This window comes from Leptonychotes weddellii, chromosome 11 (genome assembly GCF_054177405.1).
Source record: "Leptonychotes weddellii isolate Sample4059 chromosome 11, ASM5417740v2, whole genome shotgun sequence".
In the NCBI taxonomy this organism is placed as follows: domain Eukaryota; kingdom Metazoa; phylum Chordata; class Mammalia; order Carnivora; family Phocidae; genus Leptonychotes; species Leptonychotes weddellii.
Genome location: NC_138379.1, coordinates 28,125,202 through 28,147,811, shown reverse-complemented (window position 1 = coordinate 28,147,811; position 22,610 = coordinate 28,125,202). Strand labels below are relative to the sequence as shown.

General features: G+C 39.1%; 2 protein-coding genes across 5 annotated transcripts in view; both read right to left on the bottom strand.

Annotated features, from left to right (window-relative positions):
• The window catches only part of CCDC34 (coiled-coil domain containing 34), a 29,228-nt gene extending 15,255 nt beyond the window's left edge, over positions 1-13,973 (bottom strand). For 2 of the 3 annotated variants that reach the window (XM_031026606.2, XM_006727284.3), the window contains exons 1-3: positions 13,580-13,972; positions 7,700-7,835; positions 867-974 (exon numbers count right to left, since the gene is read on the bottom strand). In XM_031026606.2, coding sequence (XP_030882466.1) covers positions 867-974; positions 7,700-7,835; positions 13,580-13,920 — 585 coding nt within the window. In that variant the 5' untranslated portion in view covers positions 13,921-13,972. Of the gene's footprint in view, positions 1-866; positions 975-7,699; positions 7,836-13,579 lie in introns of all 3 variants that reach the window. The other variant, XM_081798440.1, reaches the window with a different exon arrangement.
• Positions 13,974-17,734: 3,761 nt separating this feature from the next.
• Positions 17,735-22,610, bottom strand: part of LGR4 (leucine rich repeat containing G protein-coupled receptor 4) — a 99,186-nt gene continuing 94,310 nt past the window's right edge. For both annotated transcript variants that reach the window (XM_006727283.3, XM_081798437.1), the window contains one exon: positions 17,735-20,638. In XM_006727283.3, the coding sequence (XP_006727346.1) occupies positions 19,362-20,638 (1,277 nt within the window). In that variant the 3' untranslated portion in view covers positions 17,735-19,361. The remainder of the gene's footprint in view (positions 20,639-22,610) is intronic.

The window sequence follows — 22,610 nt, the reverse complement described above, 5'->3', positions numbered from 1 at the left end:
AAAAAAAAAAAAAAAAAAAGAAGCAACAGCGTAAGATGAAGAGAACCACAGGTGGAAGAAGACATGGCTCAGAGAGCAGACTAGCAGATCTTTAACCAGCCAGGCTAGAATTGTTAAAACATTATTTAGAGGACAGTAGGGAATCATAAAAAATATATTTTGAATTGGGGAATGACATTGGACTTTTTCAGCAAAATCAGTCTGGCAAAGCCACAGAGGATGGATTCATTCACTCAACAAATATTTTTGGGCATCTACTATGTGTCAGGCACTGATCCAGCTGCTGGAGAACTGAATAAAAGAGACAAAACTCTCTGCTCTTATGGAGCTTACATCCAGTATGGGGAAATAAACAGTAAATAAGTTGAAAGATGTAATGAGACCAGACAGGAAGAGACTGCAAACAGGAGAGTGGTGACAACAGAGGAAAGGTGATGTCAGGGGAAGTCACAAACAACAGAATAACTCTGATTATGCCTAGGTGACTGAGATGACAGTAGTACCAATAACAGAAATCAAAGGAGAATGGGCAAAAATGGGTTGTTATAGATTTGCAGGCTCAGAGGTGCCTGCCAACCTAAGAGATGGAAGTCCAAGACCCCAGGAAGTCAGGCCGAGATACAGACTCCATGACTACCTGCAGCAAGATACAAGGAAGCCACGTGAGGGAAAAGGGAGAGAAGCAGAGAACAAAGGGTAGAAGACTGAGACTTGATAAATGTCCATGAAGGCAGGGGAAAAAAAAATCAGGTCAAAGAATGAATCTCAGAGAAAATAACAAAAACCTAGGTTACGAGGAGTAGATGAAAAGAAGACTTTGCAAAAGAGCTGTCAGTATGTAGGTGCAGATTTTTTTTCCTCCTTACCTGTTCATTCTTTTTCTGAACCCATTCCTTGTGCTTTTCTTCAGCAATTACCTTTCTTTTTTCACGTTCTTCCATTTCTTTTCTTTTTTCTAGCTGTTGATTTAATTCCTACGGATTTTTATTCAAACAAAGGCAGCATTTAATAGAAGTACTCAAATCACATATTAAAAACAAGGCTGACATTAACCAAATTAAACAAGAATATATTTCCTTTATAGAAAATACACCATTTGTGACAATAACTTACTTACTTAAGTAACTAGTCTATGATGAAAAGAAAGCATTGGTAAAAACTATAAGTCATTTTTTAGAAATGCAAATAATTGCTTGGCAGCAAAACACTAGGTTCTTAGACTAAACCTCAGCTAAATTACCCTCATTGAAATCAACTTTCCCACACATAAATTTGGCATCACTGTACACTATTGGCAGAAGCTCAAGAAAATTGCAACTTTTTTTAGTTATAGATTCTTAATGCAGATAAAGGATAGGAGTTAAATAATCCCTAAATTAAAATTTTGATTTAGAGTTACCAAAGAAGAAATGCAAAGAAACGATTCAATTTTCTTAAAGGAAAAAAAAAGAATCCAGATTTTTCTTCACTGATTTTATAGCTGCTGCAGTGTACCAAAACCACATTCATATCCCAGATTATTTAACTGCCTTGCTGTCACTCGAATCTACACGTTTGGGCATTTCCTCAAGAGAAAGAATGTAGAAGGTATGGCCAAATAAAACTTCGAACTGAATGCCACCACTCTGTCACTCATCAGTTAAATTACTGCATTAGTTGAGAATGCTGTTCAAACTAGACTCCTAGGACTCTACTGCCATAATTACTAGTTATTTTTCTTCTCTCTCCTTAGATACTAATAATCAGACACTTTTATATATCTTTTATTGGACCTCACTCCTCCTCCCCATCCCTCCCTTTCCTGAAGACCTACCTACCTGAGTGGGGGTACTAGTGGGAAAGCCAATTTTTCAACTCTCAGATAATTCCAGTGTGTTAAATGAAATGAAGATAAAACTTGACACCAAGAACATATCTTTTGGACTTTAGAACAACTGGTCACAGGATGACCTCTCATGTCTTCCATGACCTCTCATCCTAAAATTCTGCTGCACAGAAAACAGCTGCCCTCACTCATTCAGAAAGTCTTCCAACTTTTAAACACTATACACCCCTCAGCCCCTCACAAAGTAAAATATCCATCTGGTTTTTAAAGGGATTTTTCATGACCTCTGCAGAGGTTATGCCTTGATTATTCACTTAATGCTTTTTTGATGCAGTGTCTATTGCAAAGATAGCAAGAACTAGATACAGATGAAATTCCAGACATCTCCAATCTAATGTGATTCTACATACACAAAAGAATTAAAGCACTGCATTGTGAGGAGCTGTGTATAACAGTTCCAAAAAGGGAAGGGAAGGGAAGATGAGATGAGAAACAGTGTGGACCAGGGCAGTCAGAAATGAGTACCAGAGACAGACAGTGAGGAGACTGCTTGACTAGATGAGGGAGTGGAGGGGGACAACTAGAAAATTAGAGTGTAGTACTAACTAGATGGGAAAAAGGTCTTTTGAGGCAGGTAGAGTAAATTGAACACTATGAAGCAGGAATACATGGCAAAGGCGATGGTTCTGAACCCTTAAAGGCTGAAGACTATATTTGAAGGAAGGAGAACATCTCTGAGGGAGCTGACTAGGAGGTTTCCACAGTGCAGGAGTTGTGAGGGGAAGAAGGTCTGAGGAGAAGTGTGTGTATGATAGGCTAGATACAAATCTGACAACCATATATCTAAAATTTTCTAAAACAGTCTTATTTTATTTTCAAGGGAAGTAATTATTTAAACATACAACTAATAATATGATTGATTTTATTTATGTACCCTTTTAAGATTCGTCACATAATTAAATTAAAAAATCAGGGGAAAAAAAAGGTGACTGTGTTCACAAATTTTAGTTCATATAAGAATTAAAGATGAAGAGTCAAAAGTACCTAGAAAATGCAAAACTGACCCAAACTGTGCTCTACTCTCAGGATGTCTGGTCAAGTAATTTGTTACCCCAGAATACATCCCTTTCTGAGACACAACCCCCACCCCCAAATACACACACAAGGCAGCCCCTCTCAGAATTCCCAGCCTGAATGCCTCCACCTGTTTACCACCAGGGTACGCCTCTTCCGGACACAGCCAGTGTCCTCTCCCACAAGGCCCCTAGAATGTCTTCTGGGAGACCACTGAGTTTCCACAGGATTATTGCTATTTTCCCAAACAGTGAATACTTGATTATGGAAAACCAAAATCCAAAGAGGATCCTAAACACACATTTTTATTTCAATAACTTGTGCTGACTTTCAAAGAACTTTTTACCACTGAGGGTAACAATCAGGAAAAGTGACAGTATTGAGTTTCACCAACTCTAAACCCTGCCCTATTTCTTTGTTAAGGGCTGAAATGGCCATAGGCAGGATGGGAGAAAAAAAGAAAAAAGCACCTGGATTATTCACAACCTACATCATTTTTTATAATTTACAACAGATTGTATTAAAATGTTGAAGTAAATGTTAAAAATTAGAATTAACCAAAGGTTATAGAGAATTTATAGCAGTCTGCCAGAGAATTTTTTTAAATAATAGAAATTTAAATATAGGTGGCTCAGTCGTTAAGCGTCTGCCTTCGGCTCAGGTCATGATCCCAGGGTCCTGGGATCGAGCCCCGCACTGGGCTCCCTGCTCCGCGGGAGGCCTGTTTCTCTCTCTCCCACTCCCCTGCTTGTGTTCCTGTTCTCGCTATCTCTCTCTCTGCCAAATGAATAAATAAAATCTTAAAAAAAAAAAGAAATTTAAATATAAAATGTATATGATCTACAAAACCAATATGCTAGTTTTTATAATACTAATGTTCAACATTTACTATATTTGTCATTCAACATTAGTTACAGATGTAAAAAATTTTGTAAGCAGGTAATTTTGATGAATTAAAATAATTAAAAAAATTTTTTTTTTACATTTTCTAAAATAGGAGCGCCTGGGTGGCTCAGTTGTTAAGCATCTGCCTTCAGCTCAGGTCATGATCTCAGGGTCCTGGGATCGAGCCCCGCATCGGGCTCCCTGCTTGGCGGGAAGCCTGCTTCTCCCTCTTCCACTCTCCCTTGCTAGTGTTCCCTCTCTCACTGTCTCTCTCTCTCTCTCTGTCAAAAAATAAAAATAAAGAATGAAGGGGGGGAAATCGGAGGGGGAGACGAACCATGAGGGACTATGGACTCTGAGAAACAAACTGAGAGTTCTAGGGGGGAGAGGGGCGGGGGATGGGTTAGCCTGGTGATGGGTATTAAAGAGGACACGTACTGCATGGAGCACTGGGTGTTATACACAAACAATGAATCATGGAACACTACATCAAAAACTAATGATGTAATGTATGCTGATTAACATAACATAATAATAAAAAAAAGAAAGAAAAAAAATAAAGAACCTGAAAATTGAAAAATAAATAAATTTTTTAAAATACTTTTTAAACTAAATCTTACATTTAGTTTAGACATTTGTTTCAGATGTCTGAAACAAATGTCTAAATGTCTGTTGCTGAAATAAAATTTATGAGAAGAGATGATCTTTTTAAGGACCCAATTATCCTTTACATTTTCCTTTAAGTTTTCAAGGAAGAAAATAAGACCACAGGGGTAAGTTCAAAATTAAATACTAAGTCTGACCCATTTATTTCTACAACACATCTTGATATTACGGAAAAAAACATTTATTACATTGGAAGTTGAAAGAACCAGGACCCAGTCCCAGCTTTGCCATGAAATGAAATGTTGGCAAAGTTACTTTCTGGCCCTCAAAAGGAATCTGAGATGAATCGTTCTTTATGGTTAATAATCTATGCTTTTAATGATATGATTTACAAACAAATTAGAGAATGCAGTAAATTAGGACAGAAGAATAAGAAAAGCATCACTTAGAAAATAAAACAAGGAAAAGGCATGAAAAAAATGTGAATACCACAACAGCACAAAATAAACTTATAAAGTGAGTAGTTGGCCTGTATGTTATGATATCCCTGGCATGACTGATATGCTAAGATTTATGCTAAAATATTTTAATTGCTTTAGAGTTAAGTAATGATGTAGCCATAAGAAATTTCAAAGTACTAAATACATGAAGAGATTTTCATCTTTCAACTAATTATACTCTGCTATATGCTTAATCATTGTGGTAGGGACTTTATATTCATTATTTTCATCTGTTCTCAAAATATATCTTTAGTAGTTATTATTTCCATCTGCTTTAACATGTAACAACAATGAACTTTCATTGAATGTTTCCTATATACTAGGCTGTAACCTTATGTTCACTTAGCCCTCATTAACAACACTATGAGGTGAATATTATTCTCTCCCCTTTGACTGATAAAGAAATTGAGGCACAGCGAGGTTAAGGATATGCCCAAGATCCAAGTTTTGAATCCAGGAAGTACAGCCTAAGAATTTCTGCTTTTAGCCACTTTAGGATTGCCTCTCTAACATCTGGTTTATAAAGAGACTGGGGGCTCAGAGATGTTGGGTAACTTTCCCAAGGTCACAGAATGGCAAGGCTAAAATTTCAGCCTTGTTCTGTGTGACTCCAAAGCCCAGGCTCCCTTACAAATTTTTTTGCAATTTAATTAACTTCTTTTATTGTATGCTGACTCAAAAAATGACTTGAAGTGGTCCTCCTTTCCTTAACGTAACAAGTGAATTCTAGTGAGGTTAGAGCTAAAGCTAAATACCATAAACTGAACTCCACTTTACCAATGGCTCGCTAGATCAGTGTTTTCCAAACTGTGAGTCCAAAACCAATTTAGTGGGTTATGAGTGGCCTTTAAAAACAAAACAAAACAAAAAAAACAAAAAGAAAAAGAGAATAGCATACCAGGTTTTGCACAAAATTAAGAGATCATTTCAGATACGTACATGTATGGATTTGTGTGTGACATGAAGCAAAGTAGATTTCTCACCATGAACAAAATATTTTGAAAGCCACTGCACTAAATAATGGAATTAGTAATGTTAAAACTTGAGGCTGAGATAAGAGTCTGGGGTCTCAATAATACACACTCATTCTGAAAATAAATGAAAAACCTTTAAGAAGGCTATGAATAGCAATGTTATCAGTAATAACACTAATAAAACACTACCAGTCACCACATTTTGTCTCATTTAAACCTCACAAAAGTCGTGTGACATAGTTATTATTTTTATTCTTATTGTACAGACAGGAAATTGAAGCAAAAAAGTTTAAACAAGCCCGCCTGGCATCAAATCTTAAGGTCTTTCTCAAGCCCTCTGCCCTTGTAAGAGGAAACAAGTAGTACTGTGTACTTTTCCAGGAATAAATTTATTTTTTAGAATACAAATATCATGCAATAGGGAAATAGAATGCACTGGTTTCTACAGTCATTTGAATCATGCCAAGCTTCCTGAATATGTGACTGCGTATCTGGTTCAAAATCCATCGCAGAAATAATTAGTTTCAAAACTGATACGGGAAATCTATTCCAAGGAAGATCATGGAGGGCAATGCTTTAGATCCAAGGATTTTTATGACAACATAGTTACTAATAGATTAAACTTAAATATATGATAACAGTGAACCAATTAACTATATTCTAATATATATCTAATACTTATTTTAAAGATTTTATTTATTTGAGAGAGAGAGCACGCATGCACATGTGCACATGGGGGGAGGGGCAGACAGAGAGGGAGAGAGAGTCTCAAGCAGACTCCACTCCCAGCACACAGCATGACATAGGACTTGATCTCACAACCCTGAGATTCTGACCTGAGGCAAAATCAAAAGTAGGACACTTAACCGACCAAGCCACCCAGGCACCCTATGTCTAATACATTTAAAATATATTTTAATAATCTTAGCCAGCCATTTAGAAATGATGTTGTAAAAATATTTATAATGATATAGAACCATATTAACAGTGTAACAGGCAGAAAAAAGGTTACAAAAGAGTTTGATCCTGTTTCTTTAGAAACAAGACATACCCCTCCCCATTCAAATCTACTTGGTTTCTGTGATCAGATAGGGAGAGTTCAGATAGTGAGTCTGGATACTAGGGGATGCCAAATCATCCAAATCTCTTTAGTTGCTAGTTTCTCAACAGCAAATAGCAAGAGTTAAAAAAATGAAGGATTCATGTGAAAATGTATCTCATACTACTTTTTGAGTTTGGAGAGTGAGAGTTTAGAGACAATCACAAACACAGAGATGTCCATAAGCAAGGCAGGGCAGCACAGAGAACTGAAAAACCCTGAAAGCCCAGCAAATTGCCATCTCCCCACATGCACTCACTCTAGGGCACGTGCTCTGAGTAATATGGGGGTAGATTCTGGTCTCTATTTCAATTTTGGTTTCTCTTTCTTAAAAATTTTACCAAGTAAATACAGTTCCATTTACTTTAGTTAAATGTATATACAGTGAAGCTCCATTGTATGTGTCTTTATTTAAACATTTCTAGATTTTTTTTTTAAATAGACTCTCAAGAAAATCTGGAAGTCTATATGCAATAATATTAACCATGGTTACCTTCAGGTGGTGAAATTAGAAATTTTAATGTTCTTAATTATGCTTAGCTGTATTTTCCAAATGTTCTTACAGTGAACATGTATTATTTTTACAATAAGAGTTATTAAAATGGATATAGCAAACTGATACAAACAAATGGAAAAATTTTGTTTTGAGGGATATCAACATAAACATTTTAATTTTGACAGCAGCTCTAATTTGTTAACTCATAGATTAAGCAAAAAGGATACTGTCTAGTTTTACCTCCAGAGCTTTCTGTTGCAAACGGTCACGTTCTACTTTTTCTTTGCCAACAAACCACACTTCCCATGGTGTCAGGCGGCTTTCTGGTAGGTGCACCTGTTTCTGTTCTTCTTGGTTATCTTCTGATTCAGCCACACTATTCCAAAGAGGGAACACATAGCACTTGTACTCAAAACTCTTTGGCTTCACATTCAAAATCACTTAACTATACAGCGAAAGCAGAATTTAATAATATATTTACAATACTGTGATTTTTATAAATGCATATATATGAATTAATTATATATAAATATACACTTGAAAAATCATGAACAAAAAGTCCAATATTTGAATTAGTTTATCTATCAAACTGCCTTGGAATTCCTTCATCTCCTAAAATCACACTATTTAAAAACCCATTGGGATAACTCACACCCAGTATATTTGCCTCAATGACAATTTTTTCCTAAAAATCTCTTGTCTGGACAACTAATTACAAGACATGATCCTAATCATATCCTGGAGCAGACTTTTCCCTTTTCATCCCTTAAATAGTTCAGGGGAAAAAAAGAACATGTATATATATGCAGAGAGAATGATAAAGCAAATGTGTTAACAATTACGGATTCTAGGTGAAAGGTGAACAGAAATTCTTTTTTTTCTTAAGATTTTTTTTTTTTTTAAGATTTTATTTATTTATTTGACAGAAAGAGACACAGCGAGAGAGGGAACACAAGCAGGGGGAGTGGGAGAGGGAGAAGCAGGCTTCCCGCAGAGCAGGGAGCCCGATGCGGGGCTCGATCCCAGGACACTGGGATCATGACCTGAGCCGAAGGCAGACGCTTAATGACTGAGCCACCAAGGCGCCCCAAGATTTTATTTTTAAGTAATCTCTACATCCAACATGGGGCTTGAATTTACAACCCCGAGATTAAGAATTCCATGCTCTACTGACTGCGCCAGCCAGGTGCCCCAGAAATTCTCAACTTCTGTAAGTTTGAAATTGTCTTGAAATAGTTACAAAAAATATACATGGCTCTTGTGTTCTTTAATGTTTTAGTTCTACTCCCTTTTATCAATTCTTCAGACAGGGTGTCTACGATTTTCCATTTTGGTTACCGCATCTCCCATATGCACCTCTGTCAGTCCGACTCGTCTAGGTACATGGAAAAGTAACTACTCAAGCTCAAGAGAAGCAGGGTGGGGAAATACTGGGCCTCAGCCAGATACACAAGCCTCAGATAACTGAGCAAAAGCAGAACCATTAGGACCCAAGGAAAGAAAGGTTGTTCAGGACCCAAGGCAGCTCTAAAGACTAGGTGTTAACTGTTTATCTTTGGGTGGTATCTGGGTGGCAGAATATAAGTAATTCTGTATTTTAAACTTTCTTATTTTCCAAATTTTCTGCAACGCACACATATGCACTACTTTTGTAAATGGACAGAAATTTTTATAATTCTCAATATAAAATAAAGAGTAAAAGATTTCCAGAAATAAATTTCAACATATTTCTAAAAAAATAAATAAATAAAGACTAGTTGTTTATAGACTCAGCTCCTCTGTCTCTTTAACATTCCTGCTTCAGGCCACCAAATGCCTCTCCCACCACTCTGCACAACCTTTTCTACCTCATAGCTTCAGCTTACTCATTTTTTTCTGCTGCTTTCTTCATTCATCCATGCCCTCCTGCAATCTGCATTCTGGTGCGAAAGAGACACTGCTGATGTGTTGTTTATTTCTCATATGTATCTTTTCTTCTCCAGACTTTATCTGCTCCCACAGTCTGAACTATCACTAGGTGCTGATGATCAGTCATTCCAGGCTAGATCTTTCTCCTGAGCTCCAGACTTCTTTCCAACCATCTGATAGACAGCTCCACTTAACTATCAATCAGCAACAACCAAGTCTAATCATCTTCTACCCTCTATCCACTACCCTCTCCACCAAGAAAAATTTTACTCCTCCTTTATAATCCTATGCCAGTGAAGAGTACCAATACCCACCCAACTAGTCATGCCAGCAACCCAGACCTGTGACTCCTCCAGTGCCCTCTGTCTAGATTTCCTCCCCCGACCACCCACACACACATAATTACCTAGTCATGTCTTTTCTACTTCTTTCCATTTTCTCAAGCCATTCTCCTCTTCTCCAACCTTACAACCACTGTCTGGACATAACTGGCCTTTCTCCCTGTTTCAAACCATTTTCCACAACTGTTGCCACATTTACCCTTCAAATGCATCCTTCCATCATGTCACTCCCTACCTCAAAGTTCTTCTGTGGCTCCTTTGCCCAAAAGATAAAATCCAAACTCCACAGCCTGACACCCATGAATTAGCTGCTGCCCGTCTTCCCAGCTACTGCTTCTCTTCTTATGCCAATGGCTGATCTGGACTATTTCAGTTTTGTTGAACTTAAGCAGACTGATGAATGTGCCACGCCCTTGTGCTCTGCAGTTTTGTCTAAAACTGAAATGCCTCCATCTCCACAGGTAGCCATGCAAGAGCTTAGATTTGGGAATAAAACATTTGGGGTGAATCTCTACCTGCTTCCTCCTGGCTAAGTACATTTCTTAACCTATTCAAGCCTCCATTCTTACCTGTAAAATAGAAATAGCGGCAGAGGCTACTTCACAGGCACTACTGAACGAGACAATCTATGCTAAAGCGCACAGATTCTGTGCACTCAGTAAGCATTTGACACACGTCATTTAGTAGGAGGAGTATGGCTAATTCCTATTCTCCCTTTAAGAGTCAGCTCAGGCATTAATCTTTATTGCCTCACAGTAAAACTCTGCAAAAAATCTGGACTAAGTACCTTGGGCTTTCTGTCACTTGTCCATCTCTGCCATAGGCTATGAATTCCTTACAAACAGAAAGCATGTGTTAACTCATTTTTTATTTCAAGAGTCTAGCGTGGGGCCTAGAATATAGTAACCTCCTAAGAAATGTTTGTTGAGGGCCGCCTGGGTGGCTCAGTCGGTTAAGCGTCTGCCTTCAGCTCGGGTCATGATCCCAGGGTCCTGCATCAGGCTCCCTGCTCAGCGGAGAGCCTGCTTCTCTCCCTCTGCTGCTCCCCCTGCTTGTGTGCTCACTCTCTCTCTCTGTCAAATAAATAAGTAAAATCTGAAAGAAAGAAAGAAAGAAAGAAAGAAAGAAAGAAAGAAAGAAAGAAAGAAAAGAAAGAAAGAAGAAAAGAAATGTTTGTTGGAAGAGCACGGTATTTTTTTATTTTATTTTATTTTTTTAAATGACATTTTAGGGGCACCTGGGTGGCTCAGTCGGTTAAGTGTCTGCCTTCGGCTCAGGTCATTATCTCGGGGTCCTGGGATCAAGCCCTGCATCAGGATCCCTGCTCAGCAGGGAGTCTATTTCTCCCTCCCTCTGCCCCACCCCCCGCTCATGCTCTAATAAATAAAATCTTTTAAAAAAATGACATTTTAAATATTAAATTCCTTGCCTTAACATTTTTAACAAATGATAGCGTATACACTACAAAATGTATAGCATATACACTACAGCGTTACCCATAATCGAGAGGCTCGATAAGCAGCTTTTTATGACTAAGATATGTATTAAGGCATGGTTTTCCTAATGGATAGAGTGATATAAAAAGCAGGATAGAGCTGGATAAACAGAAGGCTCAAGGCATATCATAAGACTCCAGGAAAATACTTGGCATCATCTTGTCTGAAGTAAACTATGAGCTTCATCTCAGTCCTGTCCAACACATTTGAAGGCCCATGCATCCTCTAAGCATGGCTCTATGTACACCTAAAATAACTGGAGCTCATATCACCATGCACACCTGATACCTGAGTCTATCTCTGTGTCTGATGAATAATGGACAAAGGCATAAAATCCCACACAGCTATGGGTTTACTCCCTGGTCCATGGAGAGAATGCTCACTGCCTGGGACTGGGACTATATACAGGTCAGACTACCTGCTCTCCTCCCCTCATCACCCCCAAACTGTCCAGGACACCAACTAAAGGTTAGAGGTATGAAGGATGACTGATGAAATTCTGTAAACATTTATCTCTCCTGAAAGGAAATGCTAAGTTTTCTGAAGCATTTGAAGATAACCGCTGTATCTATCTGTTCTCTAGGAGTGGGAATTAAGCATTCATTCAGCACACATTTACTGAACACCTAATATGCATCTGACACTTGCCACACACAAGGCCTGTCAACTCCTACATTCTTTCCAGGCCATATCCTATCCCTTTGATTTATAGGGAATGACCTGTGCTAAGGTCATGATAAGGAAGGCAGCCTTAACCCTGGGATGCTACCAGCTCATTTGGGCTTTGGCTAAAGTGAGGCAAAAAACATGTCTGGCTCTTCTCCTGAGCTCTATTTGGTTAGGGCTTTGGCTCTTGGAAGCTAATGCAAGGTCTCAGTAGCTGAGCTGTGGTTTTGACAGCCATCATTCTATAGGTTGCTAAACTGTATCTACATTGCTCAGTCCTGTTGATTAGACTCAAAGGTATTTTCCAAAGCCTTAAAATTATTTTAAAAATCTTTGGGACCAACTCAATCCTGAAGAATGCTTACAAAGACCCATATGAAAATGGACTCCTGAAACTCTATCATCAAGTTCTACTATCAGGTTCATCAGAGGCCTGCAGTTGCTACAACCAGTATGGACAAGTGGCTTGCTTGGTTACTCTTACTGATCTCCATTCCCATCAATGTACTTACTTTTACTTTTCATTCTTAAGAGACTTACTGCTGTAACTGTGTATGAGTCATTTCATATGGTTCCATATTCCATTCATTCACTCTGGGTATGAATGCTTTACACTAAAGGGGGCTATGTTGCTGCTTATACATAAAGCACAGGTTCTCTGGTTTGTGTTTCTGAGATCTCCTGTACTGTGCTGTACACAGCCCGACAATCAGAAACTTGTAAATCTTCCTGAAGATGACATATGAGTCTATTCCAGATGGGGCCTACATTACTAAGTCTGTCTCAGAAAGTTATTCCTACAGGGATAGGCCCTTTGTTCTTATATACCCAATAACAGCCATGTAGCACAGGGAAGAGAGAACATGATCTGTATACCTCGATACTAAGGCCAGCTCTGCTAATAACTAGGTATATGCCTCCGAATCAGACTTTTTATTTGTATCCTGAGCCAGTTTTGTTACCTGTAAAATGAGTAGCTTAATTTTGGCTTTAATTTCATGAGTACAGGCCATGTCTATCTTGTTTATGGTCCCCAGTATCTAAACTAGTATATGGCACAAACTAGATGTTTGCTGAGTAACTGTAGAAATAAAAAAATTCAGATGATTTTAATAATATCTTTGGTTCTAACATTCTCTGATTCAATGATTTCTATTCTACCGTTAATTGAGGACGCAGACCAGATTCCACCTTGTCTGTGGATGCTGAGGTTGACATTGCTAAGCTGGGCTTCAGCTCCTCATTTATGACCCAAAATGTATACATACTGCTTACTACAACCTACTTCACCAGCAATCAGGTTTTTTCAAAACAACTACAGGTACTACTAAGGTGCAGTACACAATTTTGGTGTTAAGGGTTTGAACAAGAGTTCTGGTGTCCACAATCTGACTTTTGAATATTCACAAAACTCCCGAAACGGTAGCAAAATTTTGTGTTTTTGAGACTACGTACGTTTTTCTGGGGAGTGAGACTGTGGCAATCATATTCTCAGGAAAAAAAGATTAAGAATCTTAGAAAATCTGAAGAAATGCGTGAGCACTGGCCCACAGCTCTTTATGTGCAAAAAGGAGCAGCACCTCAGGAGGGAGGTGCCTGCAGAGCCTCTGAGGCGAGGCCAGGAGGGGGTTGGGCCACCAGAAGAACGTACTTAGAAGGGTCTGAGGAACCTCGAGGGGGGCTGTATCGGCCGGCGGCCTCGGGTTTACCTGGTGCACCCCTGTAACTCCACTCCTCTCAGGCTCGCCACCTTAGCCTGTGAATCATGAGCACCTTCATCCACGTCTTCCTCATCCTCCCCGTCACCATCGTCGTAGTCAAACGGGAAGCTCTGGTGGCCGAGGGGAGACAACAGCGACATGGTGGAATTGCTGCAGCTCAGCGGCGGCGGCGGCGAGCACACCGTCACCGGCTCCAGCCCCTGCCTCGGGGCGCCCGCCATGAGGACGGAGAAGGAGTCAGAGGAGGGCCGAGACCTGGACCTGCAGCCGGCGGAGGACCGAGCGTCGGAAGGTGGCGAATCAGCCCCCCACAGCCCGTCCGCCCACATCGGGCCCGCCAAGTTCAAACCGGCGGAACGGCGGCGGGGTCGTGCGCTCCCAGCAGGCCCCGCGCGCGCCGGGCCGGCCTATCCGGTCGGGCACAGACCCCGCGCTGCCATGGCGACGCGTGGAGGCCGCGAGGGCTTTGTCCGGGCCTGCCGCGGCTTGCTGCGCCCGGGCCTCTCTCTGCCGGCCCTCCCCCCTCCCAGCCCGGCCGGCCGCTGCTGCGGGAGAGCTTAACTCCGCATCTCCGCTCGCCGGCGAGCTCCCGCTCGCGGCTGACAGCTCGGAGGGCACGTGTCCCTTGTCTGCTGTGGCGCAGCAGGTCTTGTGCTAGAAATGCGCTGTCACTGAGCAAGAGGCGGAAGCCAAAAATACCCCCGTATCCTTACGGGTCAGGGTTATAAGGATCAGTCGTGAGTTCTCTCAGCACACAGCTATATTTTATTGGGGAGAGGAGAGCGAACTTTGTCCAAGTTTCCAAGTGTATCCAAGGATGCACTTTTAGGACAAGCTTCCGTTGTTTGGTAGCACCTTGTTTGCCTGGCATCTTAAGGTAACTAGTTTGTCTATGCGTGTACATTTTGAGGTCTTTTTGAGCCTCTAGTTTACTAGGGCCTGTGCTAAGCACTACAGTTACAGGAGTAAAAGCCCTACCGCCACACGTTCCTCATTCTTTTGTGGTGTAGCATAATACCATTAAAATATTCTGTGATATGCATTTTATTCATAACAAAAATTTTTTGTGGGACCTCGGAAAGAGCACTGACCTTTCAGGGATTGGGAATAGGGATGAAGGTAGCAAGGAAAAGGTGATAGACAATAAAGCTGGATGTTTTTATTCCTGCTGACAAAACTGTGTACAGTTGTAAATAAATAGGGCTTTGTCCCCCTCATAATGCATATTACTAGTAGAAGTATCAGAGTGAAAACTGACAAAGGCCAAAATAGCACACAAAATTTGTTATTGACCAGAGTGATAGAAAATCCTTGGTGAAATTTAGATCTGCAAAAGTTGACACAGGAGAATTAGATATGGTAGAAATAATAGCAACAAAGGGTAATTCAGAAGGCAGTAGCTATAATTAATAAAATATGACATGGTTAAAACTGTTTTAAGGCAATGCTAGTTTTTGTTAATTTTGTTAAAATTTTCAGTAAAAACAAAATGAAAATGGAAGAAAATTGGACCAGAGTAATAAAATTAATCAAGAAATAAAACTGGCTTAGTGGTTTATATTCTCTACCCCAATTATTCAATTTTGGCATATCTGGTTGAAACCACTTATGATAACCTCCCTAGAATCAGTAACAGCATCAAAAGGCCTAGGGCCACTTTAGGGCTTCATAGGAGGTAAACTTGAGCTATTCCCAACAGACATCATCTGACATACCTGAAGCAAAGTAGGAAAAAGCACAAGTCTTAGTAAAAAAGGAACCTGGATTTGAATCAGTAATTTTTTTTCTTCCTCACTTGGTTTCCTTAAACAAGCTGTTTGGCTTTTGTAAATCCTAACTTACTCCTTTGTAACATAGGGAAATAACCTACCTCCCAGTCATATTATCTCATTAGTAATAAAGTTTCTGGCACAGGACCTGACAAAGAAAACAGTAAATGATAAATTTTGTCATTTAAACTCCAAAGCTTTCCTACTTTAACCTTTTGGTATAGGAAGCTAAAATGTCATACACTTCTCTGCCTCCTCAAAATGTTTAATGAAACAAATTATGTCCTTTCCTTGATGCCTCAGAATCCTGATAATAATGACCAACTACTGCATTATGCTGTAGCAACACTGGAAATAATGAAGCAAAGAGATGCATGACACACGTGCTGCTACGTGAACATAATTGAGTCCCGTGGTCTCCTTTCTTAGTGTCTTGTCACTGCTGAGACTGAGAAGCCATAATCAAGTTTGGTAGAATTTTTTTAAGATTTTTTTTTTGAGAGAGAGAGAGAGTAGGAGCAGGGGTGGGGAGGGGAAGAAAGAGAGGGAGAAGCAGACTCCCCACTGAGCAGGGAGCCAGACCATGGGGCTAGATCCCAGGACCCTGAGATCATGACCTGGGCTGAAGGCAGATGCTTAACGACTGAGCCACTCAGGCACCCCTCAAGTTCAGTAGAAATATATATAAAGGTATAAATAAGCTCAAAAGAAGGTCTCTCCCCTTAAGTTTTTGGGTATTAACTTAGTAACTTCTTACTACTCATTTATTTTCACTTTCATGGTATACATTTGAGATAAATTTTATTTTTTGCTGGCATTGTAACCTTGTTGTAAGATTAACTTTTGTTTAAAAATCCCTGACTTTGTTACCAAAATAACATCATTACCAGTTAGCCTTGTAGCAATATATTAGGCAACTTTAAAAAATTTACCCCTGGACATATTGGAATATTTACAGATGAAACGTCTGAGATTCACTTCAAAATAATCCAAGGGGCAGGTGTCCCTGGGTGGCGCAATTGGTCCTGTGTCAGCTCTTAGTTTTGGCTCAGATGATGGTGTCAAAGTCGTGGGATTGGGCCTGCTTTGTGCTTTATCCTTAGCACGGAGTCTGCTTAAAACTCTCTTTGAAATAAATAAATAAGTCTTAAATAAATAATACTAATCCAAGGGGCAGATGGATTAGAGGGAGTTAGTGAATGGGTGAATGGGGTGGAGATAAAAGGAGATTTACCATGTGCTGTTGATAATTGCCACATTTGGGTGATGTAGGTACCTGGGCTGAAGGCTGAAGGGATGCAAGGAGTAATTATACTATTCTACTTTTTGTTATGGGAATTCCAGACATACACTTAAGTTTAAAACAAATGAACAAAACCCAAAAAACTATGTCTCAGATTAAGAGGAACTGGGTGCTTGTTTGGTTTCTAATTTGTTATGTGTGACTCAGGTATTCACTTAAATTTCATCAAGCCCTCTATTTTCTCATCTGTAAAATGAGGGCTTCATGACTGTGAATATTTATATTTAATCATCTGGGCAATTTGACGACATTTGGTATCACGCAGGATTTTAAATCATTTGCTTTTATTTATTTAAGCAATCTTTACATTAAACGTGGGGCTCGAACTTACAACCCTGAGATTAAGAGTCACATGCTCCACCTACTAAGCCAGCCAGGAGCCCCAATCATTTGCCTTTTCTTTTTTAAAGATTTTATTCCTAAGTAATCTCTCTACCCAATGTAGGGCTCAAACTCACCACCCTGAGATCAAGAGTCACACGCACCACCTACTGAGCCAGCCAGGCGCCCCCACCAATCATTTGCTTTTAAATAAAGATCTAATTCATGGTATTCTCTTAAATTTCACAATTTGTTTTCCGTGAGTATGGTTCAGACTTAAGATAGAATAAAATCTTACTTCTAAATACCAGCAAAGTGTTATTCGAACGTTTATTCTAATACTCTTCACTTAAAAAATAGTTTAATTTGCTTACTTTAACATTAAGCAAATTTATTAATGTACCTAGTTACAAATTAAGGCAAAATAGATTGCTAGATTTCTAGAACTTTAAGAATTCAAAACACTGCATACAATAGTGTACTTCCCACTAGACATATCGCACAATTTACCACATATTTTAGATATCTGCTATTCTATATTTTAAATAAACGCAAAGTTTTCAGTGACTTGAATTTTGGAGAAAAAAAAACTTTTAGCTACGTTTTTTTTACCAAGTTATGATTTAATATTTATCAGATGTGTAAATATACAAACATGATAGCAACTTTAAAAACTTGTGAATAGTTGGCCTTACAAAATTACAACACACTGTAAATAAATCCCTCCCGCATTTTATACAAACTACATGATTTTGATATACAAAGATTCTGTTTTTATTACACTGACAATGTACAACCAAGACTATTTACAATGCAAAAAAAGTATATAAACCACAATTTAACATTCTGCTACTGGCAGCCACTATAGTTTAGGAGGTAGCTTTAATTAAACAAAATGAACAGAAGCCACATTTCCCAACTTGTGTTCTAAAAATAATTTACATAAGATAAAAATTCATTATATGCACAGTATATACAGTTTAATTATTAAACTGCAATCTAGCTTAGTGTTTTTTAGTATATCCTGAATAACTAATATGGCAGTGGGTCTGCTATTGATTTAGCATATTGTTCAAAAAACATACTAAACATTTATAACTTTAAGACTCCACATAGTGACATGTCAAAAGTCCATAGATAAGAATCAAGTAAAATTTTTAATTGTTAAAGACCTAGGCCTAAGCCTTATTCCTTTTTCTTCTTCTTTCTCTTTAATGACACATTTGTTTTGTCTCACAAGAACACAGTATCTGAACTGTTGCATAGGCTCTTTTGTGTTTAAATCACAGTAAGGGGGAAATGTATGGAAGCTACCATATTAACATCACAGGTTTAGGAGAATCCGGCTCACTAAGAAACCATTATAAGTGCTCTGTATCAATAATGACTCCCAATTTCTTCCATCTTGACACAATAATTTACCACTGTTTATCTTCTGTATAATTCAAACTATACGTAGGTAACATACCAACAAAACTGGAAAATGTTGGTACAGCCAATGATATTAAGAACTGTCTACGAATGAGAACATTCCACAGAGCCATCAAATCCCTCAGATGCTATTAAAATCCCATATTAGTTAGTAGTTTATCCAAACCTACCAAACCCGCACAACAATTAGTCCTTTACTTTTTCCTAGTGTGGTCACAAGACATTGAGGGAAAAAAAAAAAAATCACTGCGAGCGCACCAAAGAGATGCGTAATGTCTGAAAACAAATGTTCAGCTATTCTTTTAAAATCTAACAGTTGTTAATATTGTTTTAAAAACATCTTCAGGTTTTAGATTTGTAAGTCACTTAAACAAAATTTATGATTCTATTATGTCAGAGATGGGACCCGAAAATGCAACAGGGTGATGATGCCTACTCTTCTACCCTCACAGTTCTACCTGGGAGACAATCCCTTTTTTGGCCCTGCAGTAAGTTGTCCTGAGATTAATGATGCAACATTAGGTAAAATTAGCAAGACTTTTTCTTCGTTACATAAAATCACATTTTAAAATATTCTTAAAAAAATATTAACAGCTGTTCTTCATCTTGTGCTTAATTCAGAAACAGGTATAAATTTGCTTCTTAGGGATCAGGAAAACCTAACGTTATATTGCTATGATATACATAAATTCTTTTTCAAGTTATAAATTTGTCCCAAATAGACCACACATTGCTTGGACATTGCATTTTTCATCGATTGACAGTTTAGGCACTTGTTCTCTGAAAATGTCTGGTTTAAGAAATAAACTGCCACCTTCTCCTCCTTCTAAGTGACACATCAGGCAGTGATCACAGAAGTGCTTCCCAGACGAAAGAGCAGACTAGGGTTCAGTCTATAAACACTGTGATTTTGGTTGATGGGGGAAACAGTTACAAACACATCAATTCAATCTTTAACTCTCGGTAGATTGTAAGCATAGCGCACCAAAGGGAATCCTCGACTCTGATAGAAGCAGGCTCGTCCGCAGGCCTGCACCTGCTCAGAACTGTCGGAGACAAAGGAATCTTCTTCATCTGCATAATCAGAGTGGGCCGACTGTGTGCCACAGTCGGACCAATAGCTGTCTGGTCTTTGGCAAGAACCCACTGCCAATGCAGGACAGCTATGTGATTTTATTAAGTGTTTGCATGACACTGGCTTTGTCAAAAGAAAAGATTCACAGCAGTCACACACAGTCAGGTTGCCCTGCAAATGTGAGTACATGCCACAGTCATAGTAGAAATCCTGTTCCACACAGCCGGCTTGGCTACTAATGGAAACCGAAACCGACCCACTTTTCCTGGTCATGTGTTGCTTCAGTAACTTCCAGTCTTCTTTAAACTTTGGGTTGAAGAAAACGTATAGGACCGGATTCAGGCAAGCGGGCAACGGGAAAAATATCAGAGTAACGGACTTCATTATTTCAGGGCTGATGGAGATTGCAGTGATCAGTGGCGCAAATGAGAAAAATGCAACGGGGCAGAAAAAGATGCAATTGGTGAAGATGAGCCATGCAACGTGCTTAATCATGCTAGAGTGTGAGTTCTCTGAAAGGTCCTCTTTTTCCAAGTTGCAGTAAAGTTTTGTATAGATAATGGCCATTAACAAAAATGCTAATGAGTTTAATAGCACTAAGGTTACAGTAAATCCTAATGATGGTGTTTCTCCTGTGGGGAATGGCAAGCATAGGGGTGATGCAGAATATTCCCCTCTATGGAAAAGTGGAAAACAGCCTGCCACAGCCGCTCCCAGAAAAGCCAAAAGGGCAGCAATCCGGAACTGTTTGAGAGGATTGCTTTTCCCATTTTTCATTATATCTTTTGCAGATAAGCTTCTTTCGACAGCTGCCAACATTAATAAAAATATGGCACTTTCTGAGGAGAAGATAGCAAGAAACCCAGCTATTCTGCACCCACTGCCGATCTCCCACCAAATGCCAAATTCAGCAAATCTGCCCCAGGACACAGCATCCAGAAAAGTTAAGATGCCGGTATACGCTCCCATGAATAAGTTGGATACAGAAATCAGGCCTATGAACAATTTGGAGGACGGCAGTGATGAACAAGACGCAAATGTTGTTAAAATGACAAGCAGGTTAAAAAACAACGCAACCAAGAAAATGAACCACACAGTAAGACGGATCATCCAACTTCCCAGTAAATATTCGCAGGGCTTAAAAGCACCTAAAACAAGAGAGAGAAATAAAAGACAATTTAGAAAACACCGTATTCCCGTATGCTATGGATTCAGAGAAAAACTAAAGATGGTTAATCTAGGATAATTAAATCTGCTACCAAAATTGAATTGAACCAAATTGAAAAGACTACTATTTCTTAGCTATTTTAGTCATTGGACTAGGCTATTTTAAAAATAACTGACTTTAATTTCTTTTATTAAATATTTGGTAAAGCCATACAGTGATATGCATATATATATATAGTACAGTATCTTATATATGAAAAGTACCTGATATACTGAAGGCTTGGAATCCCATAAACTAGGGTTTTAATTTAGGGTTCATAACTTGTTGTTCTTCCTTGAGAAAGCAGCTTAAACCTGTATAAATTTCATTTTCTCGCCTGTGGATAATAATGCCTATTTCGTAGCATGGTGTAGCTTAAGTAAAATTATATACAAGAGGTACCTAAGCAGGTTACTAAGTACATAGTTGGACTTCAATAAATATGAGGTCCTTTCCTTCCTCCTTCCTAGTCCTAATTCAGCTTTTAAAAATTATATATGTACATGTATGTATGTATACATCTAGTTTTCCCCACATTTCTTATAGCTTTCAAGGGCAACCTAATGAAGCAGGTTAACACAGGTATAATTATACCCACTTTTCATTCAGAGAAATTGAGATGTCAAAGTGTTTGATTGACCTGACAAAGGTTATTCAATAAGACAGTGAAGCGAGAGCAAAACCACATGGATGTTAAATACATACAAACCTATATCCAATAAAACCCTGTGAAACTTACACTAGGATCACAACAACTAATTTAGTAACTAAATTGTATGTTCTAGTAACCAGCTTTGACAGGCTAGTTATGTCATTGACAACTATTTTATTTTAAAATTAGTAAAGAAAAATGAAATGTTTACAGAGCACAAGAAAACTATGTATTACAGTTGCCTAAAACACATGTTCTGATTTATCCTTCTGAACTGTCATGAAGTTTGATATATCTCATAAAGCATTTTAAATCACTGAGACATTCACAGACCTAACAATCCATCTCTGTAACATTTATGTCTTGTGATATCCCAAATATCACAAGAAACTTTAAAAAACATTCTTAATTAATTAATTAACTATTTTTATCTGCCCCCCCCCCGGGAGTGTTAAGAGGAAGCTTTCACCTTTATCTCTGTATCTGAACTCATCCTCCTTTCAAGGAAGAGGGAGTAGTAGCTCATCTGACCTGAGAGAACAGTTCACCATTTTGGAAGGTGGAGGTACTTTCCCTCAAAAGCCTGGGAAGCAGGCTCCACCCAGTCTGTCTTTGAAAACCTGCTGCCTCCTCCAGTTCTAACAGAAGGACCCCACTCTCCGCTACCTCCTGCTTCTGGATGAGCACATGGGTGTCTGTGTGTTGCTACAACTGAGTGGGGAGGCAGGCCTGCAGTGTGTCTCTACTGCAGCCTGGAGAGATGAGTTCAGACCAACGTTCCTCCTGGCCGACTAAGGTTTAAATTCAGTGTGGAGGACACAGAATCCCTGCCTGGTCAGGTCTAGTGTCCCCTTTAATAAAGCTGTTCCTTTCTCATTGGGTTGTCAGTTCCTTATGTACATCCTCCAGCATAAGGACCCCAGTAAGGCCAGTGAGCAAGCTGCACCCTCTTAACTTCCAACAATTTATTCAGAAACTAGACAAAATACATTGCCTAAACTGAAATTCTTGCCAATTCCATTCTCTCATCTGGTCACTTTAAACTCATTCGCTACATAGGCACTGTACTAAGTATTAAAAGAATACAAACACAGCCCCTTAAAAAGCTCACGATTTGGGGCACGTGGGTGGCTCAGTCGGTTAAGCTTCTGCCTTCAGCTCAGGTCATGATCCCAGGGTCCTGGGATCGAGCCCCACAATGGGCCCCCTGCTTAGTAGAGAGTCTGCTTCTCCTTCTCCCTCTGGCCCTTTCCCCTGCTGT